The sequence below is a fragment of the Neomonachus schauinslandi genome, chromosome X, assembly GCF_002201575.2.
Source record: "Neomonachus schauinslandi chromosome X, ASM220157v2, whole genome shotgun sequence".
Lineage (NCBI taxonomy): Eukaryota > Metazoa > Chordata > Mammalia > Carnivora > Phocidae > Neomonachus > Neomonachus schauinslandi.
The window spans coordinates 90490557-90508637 of NC_058419.1; the positions used below are offsets into that span (position 1 = coordinate 90490557).

General features: G+C 38.6%; 1 protein-coding gene across 4 annotated transcripts in view; it reads left to right on the forward strand.

Annotated features, from left to right (window-relative positions):
• CASK (calcium/calmodulin dependent serine protein kinase) overlaps nucleotides 1-18081 on the forward strand; it is a 362770-nt gene that overhangs the window by 255130 nt on the left and 89559 nt on the right. For 3 of the 4 annotated variants that reach the window (XM_044911949.1, XM_044911950.1, XM_044911952.1), the window contains exons 10-12: nucleotides 5827-5926; nucleotides 9517-9534; nucleotides 17877-17998. In XM_044911949.1, the coding sequence (XP_044767884.1) occupies nucleotides 5827-5926; nucleotides 9517-9534; nucleotides 17877-17998 (240 nt within the window). The remainder of the gene's footprint in view (nucleotides 1-5826; nucleotides 5927-9516; nucleotides 9535-17876; nucleotides 17999-18081) is intronic. The other variant, XM_044911951.1, reaches the window with a different exon arrangement.

An 18081-nucleotide genomic window follows, 5' to 3' on the forward strand; every position in this document is an offset into this window, starting at 1 on the left:
TTTTTTCTTTTTCCACCCCCCTCTCCCCCCCCCCCACCCACATGCTCGCTCTCTCAAAAAAAAAAAAAGTAGAAGCAATATTCTGTATTTGGGTAAATTTATTGCATTCAGTTCAGGAGATGGTGAGTTGAATCCATGTGATTCAACTTAAGAGGATAAAACCATTTATTCCTTACACTGTACATAGAGAAAGTGAGGGAGATTTCTGATAACTTTCTATAATTTTCCTTTATTGATTTTGCAAATTGCAAAAGTATAGCCTGTATGCTTCTCTGAATTATCAGTCGGTTCCTCAAATTCCTGAACTTTGCAGAACTAGAAAAAGTTTGTTTGGGAATGCCATTGTCCAATACTTTACAGACATGTACTATACATGCAATAGCCACTAGCCCTATGTGGTGATTTTTTTTTCAATTAATTAATATCAAAGAAAATTTTACATTTGATTTCTCAGTTGCAGTAGCCACGTATCAAGTGTTCAGTACCACATGTGGCTGATGGCTCCTGTATTGAACTGTACAGGTATAGAACATTTCCATCATCCCAGAAAGTTCTGTTGTACAGCACCATCTGGAATCTTGGCACCTCCAAGAGTAATGCTTGCACCTAAGCATCACCTTTTGAGAGGTCAACCAGGAAGCTTTAATAGCTGCCTTTTGGCAGTCTTCCCTTTTTTGTTAATTCAACAAGAGCTAACTTCGGGATTTCTCGAGGCCCTTTGCACGCTAATGAAAACCAGCATTTACATACAGTCCTCTCCTGTAGTGAGGAGGGGTCCAGACGCAGGAAGTTAGCACAGCAAGTTGTGGGTTCCAGCTACTCAGAGCAGCAAGTCTGCTATCCAAAAGGCACCAATGATTCTGAGAACTGAAAACTGTTACCCTGGTATGAACAGTTACATAAGTAATAATTGAAGTGATTTTGATCTCTTGATTTTACAAAGCAATTCTATTAATTTCTGATTCTGAAATATAGAATGTATTACTTCCTAAGTTAGGCAGTCTAGCTTTTGAAAGTTACCGTGTACATTAAAAGACCGTCTCTATAAAATACTTTTACACAGACCCAAAAGGATTCCTGAGATACCTCTTCTGTGCAGTTGCTCTTAAAGATAGTCATACCGACTACACTTAGAAGTCTCATCGTTCAGCTTCTGCAGAGAAGATAGCACAGCCTCCTTTAATCAGATATCCTGACTTAATGTTATAAAATTCCCGGTTTTAGACCTGCATTTGAGTTCCATTTGAGTACCCTGTGCACCTAGGCTGTGCTGACTAGACTGAATGACAGCGTTGCCTGTGACTGTAGGGGAGGTACCAGGAGCTCAGACGTCATCAGTCGTCTCACCCAAAAACACCACCATCATCGAGGACCCAGTTCTTACATGTAATCAACCCACATCCTTTAACATTTCTACCTTGAAATGGTTTTCCAGCCTTCTGGTCATCTCTGTTCAGTCTCAGCCTCTCCAAGTTCTTCTTCACCCTTTTTAGGGCTTTGAGTTCAGTGTTCTGAACCCTAGTAAGATGATCCTTTCTCAAATCCTTATGTGACACGAGTATTTGTATAACCCTGTGATGGGTTTTGCCCCCTTGGTATATTACAGTATGACTCTGTTATTTTGCCACTTGGGTGCAAAGGCAATTATTCTACATGTCATCTCAAAACTTTTGTTTGGTATTTGGGCTTTTTAAAGTGTACCTCCCTGCTTTTGTGCCTATCAGACTTCATAGTGCTTGTTTCTGAGCTCGGGGCACCAAAAAGGGAGTATTGGCTTTTGGCTGTTGTCTTCAAGTCAGCAATTCATCTGTATTCACTCTCCTGTTCCTTTCTCTCTCTCTTTTTTTTTAAGCTTTTATTTATTTGAGGGGCGCCTGGGTGGCTCAGTTGGTTAAGCATCTGCCTTCAGCTCAGGTCATGATCCCAGGGTCCTAGGATCGAGCCCCACATCAGACTCCCTGCTCACTGGGGAGTCTGCTTCTCCCTCAGCCTGCATCTCCCTCTGCCTGTATCTCCCTCGCCTGCCGCTCCCCCAGCTTGTGCTCTCTCTCTCTCTCTGTCAAATAATTTATTTGAGAGAGAGCACAAGCTGGGGGAGCAGCAGAGGGAGAGGGAGAAGCAGGCTCCCCACTGAGCAGGGAGCCCAACACGGGGCTCAATCCCAGGACCCTGGGATCATGACCCAAGCCAAAAGCAGACGCTTAAGCCACTGAGCCACCCAGGCACCCCTCTCCTGTTCCTTTCTTGATAACTGTGTTACCTCCTTAAGTGCATTCAGTAGTTTAACTTAGCAGAAGTCTGAGCTAACCATTTTCTTGTTTTCCACTTCCTTAAATGAGACCCAGAGTCATCTAACTGGGAGCATTCCCTTTTGATGTTTGACATATTAACAATAGTTAGGATTGAGTTGAGAATTATTACTTATAGTTCTCTCTCTTTTTTAAAAAGATTTACTTAATTATTTGAGAGAGAGAGAGAGAGGTGCGGAGCAGCAGAGGGAGAAGGAGAGTCTTAAGCAGACACTGTGCTAAGCACGGAGCCCAACATGGGGCCCAATCCCACAACTGTGAGATCACGACCTGAGCCGAAACCAAGAGTCAGATACTTAACCAACTGCACCACCCAGGGACCCCAGTTCTCTTTTTGTTTGAATTTAGAATCTGCCTAATTTGCTTAGTACAAAATTGTATCTTTAATGTCTTTTATCTGTTAGCAGATTGTGAATAGTCTTCCTAACTCACGATCGTTGTATTTCAGAACATACTAAAGTATACCTTCTAAATTAAAGTAGGTAGAAAACTTCTTTGTCAAGGATTTAATAAACTGGGAAGTGTGAAGAACTACCTGTATAAAATCTAGACCAATGGTGTTGTACCCACAGTCTCTTTCATAGCAATAGTGTAGTACAAGAGTTGGCACACTATGGCCTGGGCACCAAATCTGGCCCGTAGCCTATTTTTATATATAAAGTTTTATTGGAACATAGCAATGCACATATTGTCTGTGGCTGCTTTCATGCCACAATGGCAGAGGTGAATAGTTGCAACAGAGACCATATTCCCTGCAGGCCTCAAATATTTATCTGGCCCTTTACAGAAAAAGATTTTTGACCCCTGGTATAGTAAAAACCCTTGAACTGGGAGAGTAGTCAGAGGACCTCAATTCCGTCTATGCTTGATTTTATCTCTTAAGTTGGCAGCTTAACCTCTCCAGACCTCAGTTTACTCACATGCAAAAGGAGACTCTTAGAATGAATCATCCCCTAAGGTTATAATTCTATAAATCGATAAACTGTTTTGGAACCATCTTGCTGTTTTACATAATAGCTTTGCATTGAATATTCGAACCACATGCAGTCACTGAGTTTAGAGAACTAAATAAAGAAAACTGCTAACCATAAGACAGATAAATTGGGAACTTGTTACTATTGTTTTAAAAGAATTTACCTCTCTTAAGGCTCTTTTAAATAGTGCTTTCCTGGCATACGTATTTCTAGATCTTGATCGCAATAGTAGCTAGAACAGGCCCTGAAACATAAACTCAACATATTAAGAAACTCAGTTGAATTTCATTTGGAAAGAAAAATAAAGCAGCTCTAAAATTTAGTTTCAGTGTGTGGGAAAGTTTTGATATATAAAAATTCCATTCCCACCCAGCTTTTAGGGAACATGTATGTATGTGAAATGAAATAAGCTTCTATAGAAAGAAGAACTCAATATTTAGTGCTGTTTTTTTCATCATGGTAGCTGACTATAAGATTCCACGTAAGGACCTCTCATGCATTAACCCTAGACTTTCAGAAATCTAAAAAGTTGGGGCACCTGGCTGGCTCAGTAGAAGAACATGTGACTCTTGATCTCAGGGTTGTGAGTTCAAGTCCCATGTTGGGTGTAGAGATGACTTAAAAATAAAATCTTTTAAAAAAACTAAAAAGTTGATACCTGGAATGGTATCACCAAGATCATGTCTCTGTTTTTTTGCCTTTCCCTTTCTGCATTCAATTCAGTTCATTTCAATGTATATTTGTGGAAAGAAACCCTAACATGCCCCCCCAAAAAATGAACTCTGTGGAAACATGTTTCTATTAATGTTTTCATATATTTAATAAATGCCTACACACATAAAAAATTTATCTTTCTCCCCCCCCCCATCTCCCTCTCTCTTTCTAAAAAAAAAGGTGGGGGATACCACCTGGGTGGCTCAGTTAAGTCTCCGACTCTTGATTTAGGCTCAGGTCATGATTTCAGGGTTATGAGATTGAGCCCCGTGTTAGGCTCCATGCTGGGCATGGAGCCTGCTTAAGATTTTCTCTGCCCCCTCCCTCTCTTAAAAAAAATTTTTTTTTCTTTCTTTTCAGAAAAATCTGTGAGTTCAATATTTAAAATTTAGACTTAGACTACGTAAGTGATTCGATACTTAAACTACCTAAATGAGCAATTCTACTTAGACCAGCAAAGGCTGTGCTCATGTTCTAGCTATATATATATATATATATTTTTAAAGATTTTATTATTTGACAGAGAGAGAGCGAGAGCAGGAACACAAGCAGGGGGAGTGGGAGAGGGAGAAGCAGGCTCCCCGCCGAGCAGGGAGCCCGATGCGGGACTCGATCCCAGGACCCTGGGATCATGACCTGAGCCGAAGGCAGACGCTCAGCGACTGAGCCACCCAGGCGCCCCTAGCTATATATTAGTAAGCCTAGTGATGGTTTACACTTACAAAATGGCTTACAGTTCACAAAGCATTTTCATATACATTATGACTTTTGATGATCCTGTAAGGTATGTCAGTTTTAATGTTTTCACATTATAGCTGAGAAAGACCTCAAGAGGTTAAATGATCAACTCAAGTAGTATCAGGCAGCTGGAAAATGGCAGAGCCAAGGAACATACCCAGATATTCTGACCCACGCCTAACTGACTAGCAGAATTGAACACTTTCACAAAATAACTTTTATTGCTGTTCTTGTTACTGACACAGTTCCTCACATTTTTCCGTCTAGCAGTCCGAAGGGGTGTCATGCACTCAATATGACAGTAATTCTCAACTAGGAATCGGGGGAAGCTATGTGTGCTGTTTAAAGAGTCCACCTGTAGTTGGTTCTGCTGTGCAGCCTGATTGAGAATTACTGTGCTAGAGTAGCAGATAGTCATTGTTAACAAAAAGAGAGGGGGGGAAAGATTTTAAAAACGAAAAATGACTCATTCCTACTTCCCAGAGAGAATGCTATTAGCATTTTGATATATGTTCAGTCTTTTATATCTGTATTAATCTTTTTTTTTTCAAAAATGAGATACTATAGATTGTTTTAAAACCTTTTTTATGTAATTCACAAGCGTCTTTCTGGGTTTTTTTTTTAAATGTTTTATTTATTCATGAGAGTCAGAGAGAGAGAGGCAGAGGCAGAGGGAGAAGCAGGCTCCCCGCCTAGCAGGGAGCCCGATGCGGGACTCGATCCCAGGACCCTGGGATCGTGACCTGAGCCTAAGGCAGTCACTTAACCAACTGAGCCACCCAGGCGCCCAAGCATCTTTCTGTTTTATTAAACATCCGTCAGCATCATTTCATATTGACTGCAGAATATTCCATTTTGTGGTACATGTTGAGTTCAAGATGAAAATGGTTTCACGTACTTTCCCAGTCCCCAACAGTGTTCTCCTCGTATATGCATATGTGATTAATTTGAAGGAATCCAAAATCATTTAAAAGCTACCCCTCTTCTAGCTGTCATCTCCTATAGGTTTGACTTTCTGAATACTCCTTAAGTTTGTTGAACTTTTTTGTATTTATGTATTTGTTTTCATTTTTTTCATCTTTCTGTTTTAGGGTGCGGTACTAGCAGCTGTGTCAAGTCACAAATTCAACTCATTCTACGGGGATCCTCCTGAAGAGTTGCCAGATTTTTCTGAAGACCCTACCTCCTCAGGTAATTGGACTGTTTATTCATTCACCAGCGTGAATCATTTGGTGTCTCATCCTTTCTCTTCCATTCCTTTCCTATGAATCTAGTCAGATCCCCCAAGGAATTCTAAGGAAGTTTGTCAGCAACCAAATCCCATCCACGTGTGTCTAGTTCCTTTTAATTTTACTACTGAAGTTGCTTTCCCCTGCTGTTCCAAAACCAACATTTTACTTTTTTCTTTTTACTTCAGAAATTCTTCTTTCCCTTTCCCCACTCCAGACCCGACATTGCACTTCATCCAATCCAACGTTGTGGTCAGTCTTTTTGGATCTTTAGATCTTTAGATCTGAGTACCTTATACCCCAACAAAAAAAATTCCCCATGTTGGGCGCCTGGGTGGCTCAGTTGGTTAAGCGACTGCCTTCGGCTCAGGTCATGATCCTGGAGTCCCGGGATCGAGTCCCGCATCGGGCTCCCTGCTCGGCAGGGAGTCTGCTTCTCCCTCTGACCCTCCCCCGTCTCATGTGCTCTCTCTCTCTCATTCTCTCTCTCAAATAAATAAATAAAATCTTAAAAAAAAAAAAAATTCCCCATGTCAACCGTAGCAGATCAGACTTTGGGACAACCCTGCTTTTAATTTTATCTTTCAATGTAAACTGTCTTGTGACTTATCTCTCGATACAATTTACAAGTTCTTCTCTTTTTATAAAGTCTGTAACACATATATACAAGCATTCAGGGGAGAAGAACACAGAAGAAGAGTTACCTATTTGGCTGAAATGTATATAGGTACTCCTGGGGGGAAAAAAAGCCACCAATGTTCACAAAATTATTTTATAAAACACTCAGATTTCCATTTTATTAGTGAGGTATTCTCAAGGATCATTTGTTAAAAATCCACAGTATCCATTTATATGTTTATGTAAATGCATGCATATGTCTGTTATACTCTTTAAATTTCACTGATGTACGTACGTATTTACGTCTGAATCATATGTCCTCTGCCCTCAGCTTTTCTTCCTTCTGACATTAGAGTCACTCAGTATTTGCCATGTGGTTGACTTTGGGCTGTTGGTTTGATTTTTGTACTTTTGGGGCTGCCCATTCAGTATTCATGTATTACCATTGGGACTCAAGGCCAAGGGCCCTTCCTAAAGCATGAGTTGTGTGTCTTTCACTATTAGCAATCCAGGAAGAATGGATGTGCTAATGCTTCTCTCCTGTTGGAACTGTGAGCGTTTGTCAGTGTTTATGCTTCTTCCTTCTCTCTGTTTATACACGTATGTGCACAAACCTTCACATACACAGTTTCTTACCAATTGGTATGTGCTTATTACATCTTGTGGAAAAGAACAGGATCAAGTTTCCCATTCCAGTAGCTGTGTAGTTCCTCATTTTGACCTTTACCAATTGGGATGTGAATCTTCCTCTTTTGAGTAAAGGTGATTTCCAAAAACAATCAGAAATGGGAATCTTAGAAAAGAGACTCCATGAAGAGAAGGTCTTGCTGGTTTCCTCTTGCACTGACTTTGTGATTATCCAGAGCCCTTACCACATGAAAGGCAAGGCTGTAGTTGTGTTTCTAGGTGTGTCCCCCATGCTCCCTGTTGTTTCATGTCTGTCTTTTTCTCTCCCAGTCCATTTTGTTCCCTCCACCTGTAGCCTTTGAGTTGGTGTTAGCTCATACCTCTCCTCTCTTCACACTCGGTTTACAGTAGACCCATCTGGGGGGAGTGGATCCAGAAATGGTTTTATGTCATACTGTGACTACCTGATACAGTCACAAATTTGGAATAGATTGAGAGATTGTAGGTCAACATCTAATACCATTTTCATCTTTAGAATCGGGACTGGAGAGCCGTGTGGTCCTTGCAGTAGCTTCACAGACCTAATCTTTAGTGTTAACCCCTTAATATGTACTTCTGCCTAGCAAGAGTTAAGTGAGCTCTTAAGTGTCCCTTTCTGTTAAAGAATTGGATTTTTCTTTTAGGGAAAGGAATTGTCTATAGTTATAAACATGCTTATTTTCTGTTAAATACATTTTTATCACCCAGTTTTTTTGTTTTTTCAGTACAATCTGTAAATGATATGGTTGAAATAGTTTCTGATTGCAGCATTTGCTTTTTAAACAAAAAAGAAATTTCCCACATTGTCTTGCGGGTAGCCTGCAAGCTCTCAAATTAGTTGTTCACAGTTTCACATTCCCTCTTGCTTCCCTTTCCTGCAGTCACACCTTCTTTTTCCGAAATTTCTGGATCTTAATGATCTTGTAAGCAGTCTGTATCTTCATTTGACATGCAAACGGCTGTCTCTATTTTTAAATAGCAGGATGCTACGAATAAAAGACAAAAGAATCATTATGCAGTGTATGTGTCTGATCACCTCCCCTAAATGAAAAGGAAATTTTTTATGTATTCAGAAGTCAAAGACAAAGGAACATTTTGAAGAAAATTCTAATACTTTCGTAACTTTCTCACAGCTACCAAGAATTATTCATATGTTCCTAAGATTAATTTTTAATACTAAGCCATTAAAGGGAGGCACTGTACTATTTTATCAGCATCATTTATGAAATTGGTCTCTACCAGCAAACTTCCTTTTCTGCAACCAGCAGTAATGGTTGTATGCTTGGTTGCAGAAAGCCTATTATATATTTTGTCTGGACTCACATAAGAGCTTTACACTTTCATAAAGTATTTTCATTTTCATTTCATTTTTTTAATGTTTTCATTTCAAGCCTCAATTCTTGTCAATGTAATTCTAATCCTTAAACTCCTCATCATTTATTTTAAGTTCCGACATTAACCTTTCTGCTATCTTTGTTTAAATCTGCATGGGTTTGTTTTACAATACAAAACAAAGCACCTTCCAGCATTACCTGAAAGTTCTAGCAAGCCCATGGGCAAAAAGAGAAAAATGGTCAGCAAGCTTGTGTTTGTTGGGTGGGGGTGAGGGGGCAAGGAAGGAGGGGTTAGAGAGAAAACAATGTAAGGTCACCAACTGCTGTTTCTTAAGAAGGACAGTCTGTTTTTCATCTTTAGATAATCCCTGTTCTAGTCTTTCTGTGAAATAATGGTAAGTAGGTCATTTTCTTTAATGACTTTGCTTGACAAAATTAAAATCCTATTTTGGTCCCCCAAAATTCTATTTAAGATCACAATTTAAAAATGAATTTAAAAATAATACCTTTCCCGATCTGTCATCTAAAGAGTCTAACATGTTTAGGTATGCTGTTTACATTGTAAAACAATTTTTATGTAAGAGATTATTTTTTCTATTTTATCGAAATTAATCCATTACATATTCACTAGAATTTGTTGAGTTTAATCATATGGTGAACAACAGTGTTCCTTTGTTACTTAACAATCCAAAGTAGAAATATTCCTTTCTCGTATTTCAAATCAAAGAAGTCAGAATCCCAACCCAGTGTTTTAATGACTGAAATCCTTAACAGTCCCAGGGAATGTGCTCATGGAACACAAGGATTCACTTTGGGCTCAGCTGGGGGACTGTGCTTCTTGTGGCTCATCTACTGGGCCCAACTGTAGCTTGATAACCTGCTTGCTCTAAAATCATACTGTTTGTTGTTTGTCCATATGCTGCCTTCCTCCTAGGACTTCTAGCAGCAGAAAGTAGGTATCCCTTTGTTTTCCTCTAAGCTTTATCTTTTATGCAAAAGTGTTTGGCTTTGCATGGTTCATAAGCAGCTTGACTTTCTCCTTGGCTGTTTGTGTTTAGATGTTTGATTATGAATTTTAACACTGCCTGACCATAAAATAAAAATGTGGCTGTATTGATTTCCTGAGGCACTGTCATACAAATAATACTAACTTCTCACTTTCATAAGAGGAAGATAGGCAGTGTTAAAATTTTAACTGCACTTAATATTATCTCACATCTGCATTTCAAGCACAAATACATTAATTTGGGAGAAAGGGTAACATTTTATTTTATAGTTCGCTTGCAAGAAAACTTTCAGGGTAAGTGAATTTTCCTTTGATTACATAATCTATAAGTGGTTTTTATTACTCTCTATAACTAACTGAATTTTTAGTTAATTAATATGGAGCTGTGGAATGAACTCCTGAATTCATGTGTCTCAGCAACTTTTACCATCAGAAAGATCATTTGTAAAGAATCATATAATGGCTACATTTTAATTACAAAAGGACATGATTTGATTATGTGACGAGATTAAAGTAAAAAGTATGTAAAAAAAATTAGACACACAAATGAGTACAAGTAAAGCTAAGGCAATCTGAATAAGATGGGTGGATTGTATCAATGTCATTATTCTGAGTATGATATTATACTATAGTTCTGTAAAATGTTACCAATGAGGAAACCGAGCAAAGCATACAAGGGATCTCTGTATTATTTCTTACAACTGCATATGAATCTACAATTATTTCAATAATTTCAGTTAAGGCAATAGAATAAATCTTTACCTCTACATTGTGTTTACTGGGGGGAAGTATATAAGAGACAATGATAAATTAGAAAATCTGGATGCTAATAATTGAATACATTGTCACATTCTCTTGCATTTGTTACTTATAGCTCTAGTTGCAGCTGATTTAATATAAAAATCTCACAGTATGTTAATTATCTGTTGCTGTGTATTGAATCCCTTCAAAGCAGGATTTATCCTCTCACACTTTCTGTGGGTCAGGAATCTGGGCATGGCTTAGCTGTGTGCCTCTGGCTTGAGATCTCTCATGAGACTACAGTCAAGCAGTCGTCCAGGGCTGCAGTCTCATCTGAAGGCCCAACTGTGGGTGATGGGGGGAGGAATCCTCTTCCAAACTCTCTGTCATGGTTGTTGATAGGCTTCAGTTCCTTACCGGCTATTGAGCCTCTCCATAGGGCTGCTCACAACACAGAAGTTTGTTTTTCCCAGCATGAATGATCAAAGACAAAGGGCACAAGTAAGAGTGCCCAAGACAAAAGCTACAGTCTTTATAACCTCATCTCGGAAGTGACATCCTCTCATTTCTGCCTTATTCTCTTCATTACAAGTGAGTTACTAAGTCCAGCCCACACTTCCAGGAAGGGATTTGATTATACAAGGGTGTGAATACCAGGAGGCAGGGATCGTGGGGGCCATCTTAGAGGCTGTCCACCACATACAAGTTAATGACAGTTATAGTGTGAGACACTTCTTTGTAACTGCTTTTGTTTCTCCAGATTTAGCATGCCTCTCCTTTTTTTTTTTTTTTTTTTTAAGTAGACCTATCCTGTCATTTGGAAATGAAAGCATCTTGGAGGTATCAAGTAGTGCTTTTCTTTAGTTGTAAAGTTTATATGAATGGGCACTTAACCAGCAGAATGTTATTTAGAATACTTTGACAAATTTGTGCCCAATGATGCTGCTGTTTGAAAACAGACCATTTTAACAAGCATAACGACATTAGAATTATAGCATCTGTACTCTGATAGAATCCATTTGCAGAGTTCTTTTAACTAATGCTAAATTTTGCTGTGTCTGCACGATATACAAAAAGAATCTAAAGGTTTATCACCATGTGTAAGTTTTCATAGCTTGAATTGGATACAGTGCAATGCTTAAGTCCAAAATACAGTGTCCATTACAGGATTCACTATTGCTTGTAACTTGATTGTTAACCAGAATTTGCTTTGTATAGTGGGAATAAAAGCTGTTGTCCAGGGAGGGAAGGGAGGCATTTGACTGCAAAGGGACAAGAGGGAACTTTTTTGAAGAGATGAAAATGTACACTTAAATTGGTGAATTTCAACTTAATAAATTATACTTTAGTAAGCAGATTTTTTTAAAACACTGTTGTGCTTACAGGGTGGGGCTTTGACTGGGTGGGTGATAGGAATGTGTGTGTTGTGGATTCAGGGTTGTATAAATGGGATTGCTAATACAACAGGAAAGAGGCTATTGGTTAACTCTTCAGAAAAAGCTAGACTAGATGCAGATGCTGAATTTGCTCAGTGATACTGGGTTTTATAGCTATACATATAATTTTTAAATATACACATACAAATTTTTGTTACTGAAATAGCTGCATATATGTGTATGCAGTTATCAGATGTATGTAGTATGTACATTTATCAAAATTCATTGAATGGTACACTTAAGAATTGTATATATCACTCTGTGTATACTTTACCTGAGACAGAAAGAGAAGTATTAAAATCAATGCCAAAGTGTTTAGGGGTGCACTGTAGTAATGTTGACCACTCTGCTGCTCATTTTGAAACGAATGAAAAATAACATGAATTGATGTTCCCAGTTAAAGTGTATGATTATCAACCTAATTTTTAGATACAAACTTGCTTAACAAATGAATTGTGCAGAAATTAAAATAAAATACTATCCTGAAGGCAGGGCTTAGTTACTTTCTAATAAATTTATCATTGTGAAAGTTTGGACCAAGGCCTACAAAAATAAACCTTATATGGGAAATAAAATTGAGATTAAAGAGAAGATAGAAATTGGATATCCTCTCATTACCCAATGCAAATTATTCAGATGTGTTGCTGAGGGTGAAACATGGTTTCTGGAGGAGCCCATCTGTAGTAGAAGGACTCAGTGTTACAGACTTGACTTTGGGGACTTGCTCTTCTGCTCACTGCTGCGGCCCCAAGGTCATTTGACCTTGTGGAGCCTCCAGTTTACCAAGTATAAAAAAACTTGCCTACAGGATGGGATTATTGTGGAATCACATAAGGTAATGAGTATAAAAGCATTTTGGAAGTTAAAAACTGACATACAAATAAAAGTATCAAAATAATTTTATTATGACTTTAAGGAAAATGGGGCTGTGCAATAAGCTGTTTTCTGTGGTTAACTATTACGTTATAATTCTTCAGAATTTACTCAGAAAAAAATCATTTTACTCAAACACATTTCATTGTGTCCTTTTGTACAAAGCCCCCTAACAAAGTGCAGCCTGGAATACAAAAGTGAATAAAATACCTACAGTCCTGCCCTTAAACAAATTGCCCTCTGAGGTGAACTCGTGTGCTATTTATTGATTGATTTTTTTCAAGGCAGTTACAACTTTATTCAAAGGCTTTATAGGGGAAAAAAAAAAACACATCCTTTTCAGTTTTTGAGAAAAGTGAAGAGTTCTTTTGGCTATGACAGTATTAATCCACGAAATAAATACTAATAGCAGTTAAGAGCCTCTGTGTGTGCTGTGCTGTGTTAAGTCGTGTTGTCTTCATTATTGCTACTGCCTCGGTGTTTAAAACAAATAGCAATGGAAAAGAAGTGTCTATGTACATTTATATTTTATAATGAATGGAGAAATTATGGGACTTTTAGATCGGCTTAGTACTGAACTGCAGGTATCAATGATACATATATATCAGACAAAGAATGTTTTTCTGTCGTTCTGCTGGTCATACCCAAAGAAAGAAAGAACAGAACTGGGGGGGGGGGGCAATGGAAGGTGTCAAATGATCAAGGGTAAAGAAAGATTTTGAGGGTGCCTGGGTGGCTCAGTTGGTTGAGCGACTGCCTTCGGCTCAGGTCATGATCCTGGAGTCCCGGGATCGAGTCCCGCATCGGGCTCCTTGCTCAGCAGGGGGTCTGCTTCTCCCTCTGACCCTCCCCCCTCTCATGTGCTCTCTCTCATTCTCTCTGTCTCAAATAAATGGGTGAAATAATTTAAAAAAAAAAAAAAAAAAAAAAAAAAAAAAAAAAAAAGAAAGATTTTGAGGTTAGACCAAAACTATGTGTTTATTCAATGTAAAAGATAAAGGAGAAATGGAAGAAAGCTGTAATTTTCCTACCTAATTTCAGAAACTTAAAATTTGGGGCACTTTTCAGAAACTGAAACAGGTGGCTCAAGTACAGCTATGGAAATACTTCCTCTTATGATTGAAAACCCACAAAGTTAACCACATTTGGGTACAAGATAAGACTATAAATCAGTTCAGAAACCGTGACAAGCTCCAAGGAGGATCAATAGACCCGTTGAGCTGATGGGTCTTGCTTCCTGGAAACACCGGATAACAGATGCCTCTGTGCTTTCCAGCAAAGCATTCACTGCGTCCTTTGGAGCAGATTAGACCACAGGTGGAGGTGTTGAATTCCTGCTCATCCACCTCCTCTCTAAGTTTGTCCCAGCTCCTCATTCGGCAGCCTATTTCTGCGACACTTTGTTTTTTCCTCTTGTATATCATTTACTTCAGGGTATAGGATGTCTGAGAGCCCCTTCCTCAAGGCCAGAGATCATACCTGTTTTCTCAGAAGCCCCTGCCTAGCACCTGGCAAAAAGCAGGAATGTTCAATAAAGATTTTGGTTATTGTCTGACCCGACGGGTCAGGTTCTTTTCTAACCTCCATATCCATGCATAAACCACATGTAGCTTCTTGTCACTCTTTCTCCCATGTTTCCTAGTACAGCCAATTCGTGTAGTAAGTCAGGCAGAGCATAGACTTCAGAGCCAGACACGCTGGGCCTGAGTCTTGGTTCTACCATTTCTAGCTGTGACCTTCTTTGAACCTCAGTTCCCTATCTAGAAAGGTCAGGTAACATATCTACCTTACTGCATTGTCCTGAGGATGTTCCTGGCACATAATAAACACTCGAGAACTGGGAGCCCCTGTTGTTATTATTATGTTTCTTTAGAACTTCATTAATTCAGTGCATACTTTGTGGGTGTTCTGAAATGAATCAAATATAGACATGCCATAAGGACCTCATAGCACAGAAGAGTGAACAAGTACACATGTAGGGTCACCTGTGGAGTATGCATGCTGGTGGGACAGGAATTGCGTGGAGCTCTGGGGATTCACAGATGAGCAAGTGGTACAGCCAGAATCGCTTCCCAGTGGTTAGACTTGCCATCTTGGTATTCACTAGGATACAAGGTTGTTTTATTTTCATCTTATAGTATTAATAAACTGCCACCTAGATTATGTATTCACATAAGCAATGCTGGTAGAGACCATAAAAACTAGGTAAGATTCCATTAAGATAATGAAAATTATAATTAGGTTTTTGTAGTATCTGTTGAATTTTTTTAATGTACAAAAAAACATTTCGTTGGTATTTCTGTCATTGCAGTTTTAAGTCCAGAAGTTTAGAACTGGCTTTAGTGACTCTATAAACCTGGTATCATTTAACCCTGCTGTTGATGATGTGCTGGGGTCAGGAGTTCCATGGGACATTTGGAACTAATTTCTTCACATCATCTCTTGTTTTACAAGGCTTTCAGTAAGGGATGATGAGAGAGCTGGCTTTGAACTAATTTCCAGAGTTTTTTTCCCTACTCAGAACGATGTAAAAGTCACAAGAAGAACAGGTAGAAGGAAGTGGATTTGGTTAATACCTTTTCAGGAACAGCAAGGGAAATGAGGACTGATTTGTGCCTTGTACCTTTTTTTGTCCTACTTAATACCCACTTAATGTTTTCAGTGAAAGAATACCAAGAGCCTGGTAGGCATAATTACTCAAAACTTGAAAGTATCCACAGTCCTTTCAATAGATAAATGGTCAAACTTTGGTACATCCATGCAATGGAATACTACCCAACAATAAAAAGGATTATGCCATGGATACCCACGACAATCTGGATGAATCTCTAGGGAGTTATGCTGGGTCAAAAAAGCCAATCACAAAAGATTACATACTGTATGGTTTCATTTATATAGCATTCTCGAAATGACAAAATTATAGAAATGGAGAACAGATTAGTAGTTGCCAAGGGTTAGGAGGGGAATAGGGTAGGAATAAATGAGGATAGTTATAGAAGGGCCAAATGAAGGATCCTTGTGGTGATGGAAATATTCTGTAGCTTGCCTGTGCCAATGTCAGTCTCCCAGTTGTGATGTTGTGTGAGTTTTGCCAGATGTTACTTTTGAGGGGAACTGGGTAAAGGGCACATGAGATCTCTCTGTATTATTTCTTACAACTTCATGTGAATCTACAATTATCTCAAAAAGTCAAATTTGTTTAAAAAAAAAAAAGCCACAGTAATTTCCACGTGGACAACCACTTGATTTGTAGCTTACACCCTGAATTGTTAACATAATGAAATCCTACTGCAAAAAGCAGTTGCTTATATAGCAACGTTTTTTCTGTTGTAGAAAACTTGGAACATATGGACAAGAATAGAATGAAGTATAAATAGGAAAGTAAAGATCACTGCTGTTACGCTTTCGGTGTATTTCATTCTGTTTTTTTCCTGAGTTTGTATATGTATTTTTTTCAGTCATAATTGGGAATATACAGTTTATGTGGTTTTGCATTCTGCTCTCTTGAATTTTATATCATGAGGATTTCTCTATGTCTTTAAAATTTTTCAAAAGTAATTTCCATTTGGCTATATATTCCGTTATATAGATGTTCTGTATTTAATCATTTTCTAAGTATTTGCTATTTTCCCCCATTTTATATGATAAATATCCTCATACATAAGTCTTTTTTGCATTTCCTAGTTTTTCCTTAAGGTAGGTTTTTGTAAATGGAATTACTGAATCAAAGTACAGGAGTGTTTTTAAGGCTCTTTGATACATGTTACCAGATTGCATTCTGGGAAAGTGATACTAATTTACATTCTCACCAATAAGTACATGTGATTGGATGAGGTCCAAGACCAAAAGTAATCAGAAACAGCATAGAGTTCCATAGAGAACAGAAAGATTCAAGATTTTTATCATTATCTAAAGCAGAATTTCTGAACCTCAGCACTACTGACAGTTTGGGCTGCATAATTCTTTCTTGTGAAAGGCTGTCGTGAGCATTGTAGGATGTTTAATAGCATCCCAGGCCTTACGCACTAGATGATAGTAGCACAAACTGTCCCCCCACCACCACCGGAGTTGTGACAACAGAAATGTCTCCAGACTGCCAGATGTCCGCCCTGGGGGGCAAAATCGCCACTGGTTGGAAACTATTGATCCAAGACTTACATGTGTAATGAGGCACTTACTATTAGAATTTCTCAAACACTAATGTTCTGAAGCCTAGCCTCTTAGGGTTCTTTCTCTGGAGTATGTATGTGCACGTTGTCTGCAGAGTCAAATAGGTTTATCATTTCTTTAAGGCCGTGTAAGTGACTTTGTTGCTCCCCAGTATATATCTTTCTCTACTAATACCTCTCTGGATTCCTGGTTATAAGAAGAAATTTAAAGAAAGTGATCACACTACCATTTCCTTTGCCCTACAAAAATGAGTTGCCCTAATATTTAATGTGGTATTTGGAAGTGTCAGTCAATACACTCAGCCTTTGTCTTTGTCTTTTGAATAAAAAGGGCCCAACAGATTGAGAACAACTTGATTCTCTTGACTTTGTAAAGGAAGGAGAAAGAATGCATTGGGATCTTTGCTAACTTAAGTTTGAGCCTTAAAAATCCTAAGAAGCTGGGGCTCCTGGGTGGTTCAGTCAGTTAAGCGTCCGACTTGATCACAGCTCAGGTCTTAAACTCAGGGTCTTGAGTTCAAGCCCCACATTGGGCTCCATGCTGTGCACGGAGCTTACTTTAAGGAAGAAAAAAAATCCTAAGCAGCTTATTTTGCTCAGCAGGAGCACCCATCCTTCAAAGGTTTTTCCCTCAAAGCTACAGCTGGCTTTACTTTCAGTTCTTGATGGGATACACTTGTACGAAAGGCTCACCTGTGTTAGTTCTATAATATTTTAAAATATCATGGGGTTGTGGAAATGACACACTCTTCCTGATGTATAACTTGCTGCACCCAGATCTTCCAGTAGCTCAGTTATAGTTGACAGATTTCCTTAATTCAAGTAAGACCAGCTTCAGTGTACTCTGAAAAATGAGAAGCACACAAATACATTGTGACAAACAGAAACTCACTGAAAATACTCTATCCTTAAGCGATATGAAGTTCATTTAAGTCTATCCAGTAAAGACATGAACCTTTGAAGTTATGTTTGTTGGTCCATTGTTCTGAAATGCAAGATTGAGGCTACAAAGGTTAGTTTGACATTGACTTTCTGTACTGGCTGTTTCTTTTCTGTTTGTTCCCCTTAGGAGCAGTCTCACAGGTCCTGGACAGCCTGGAAGAAATTCACGCACTTACAGACTGCAGTGAAAAGGACTTAGATTTTCTACACAGTGTTTTCCAGGATCAGCATCTCCACACGCTACTAGATGTAAGTCTGTCTGGGGCTTTTTTATGACTTATCTATTTTTAGTGAATTGAATAGTGTACCTTTTTTTACTTTACATGAATTTC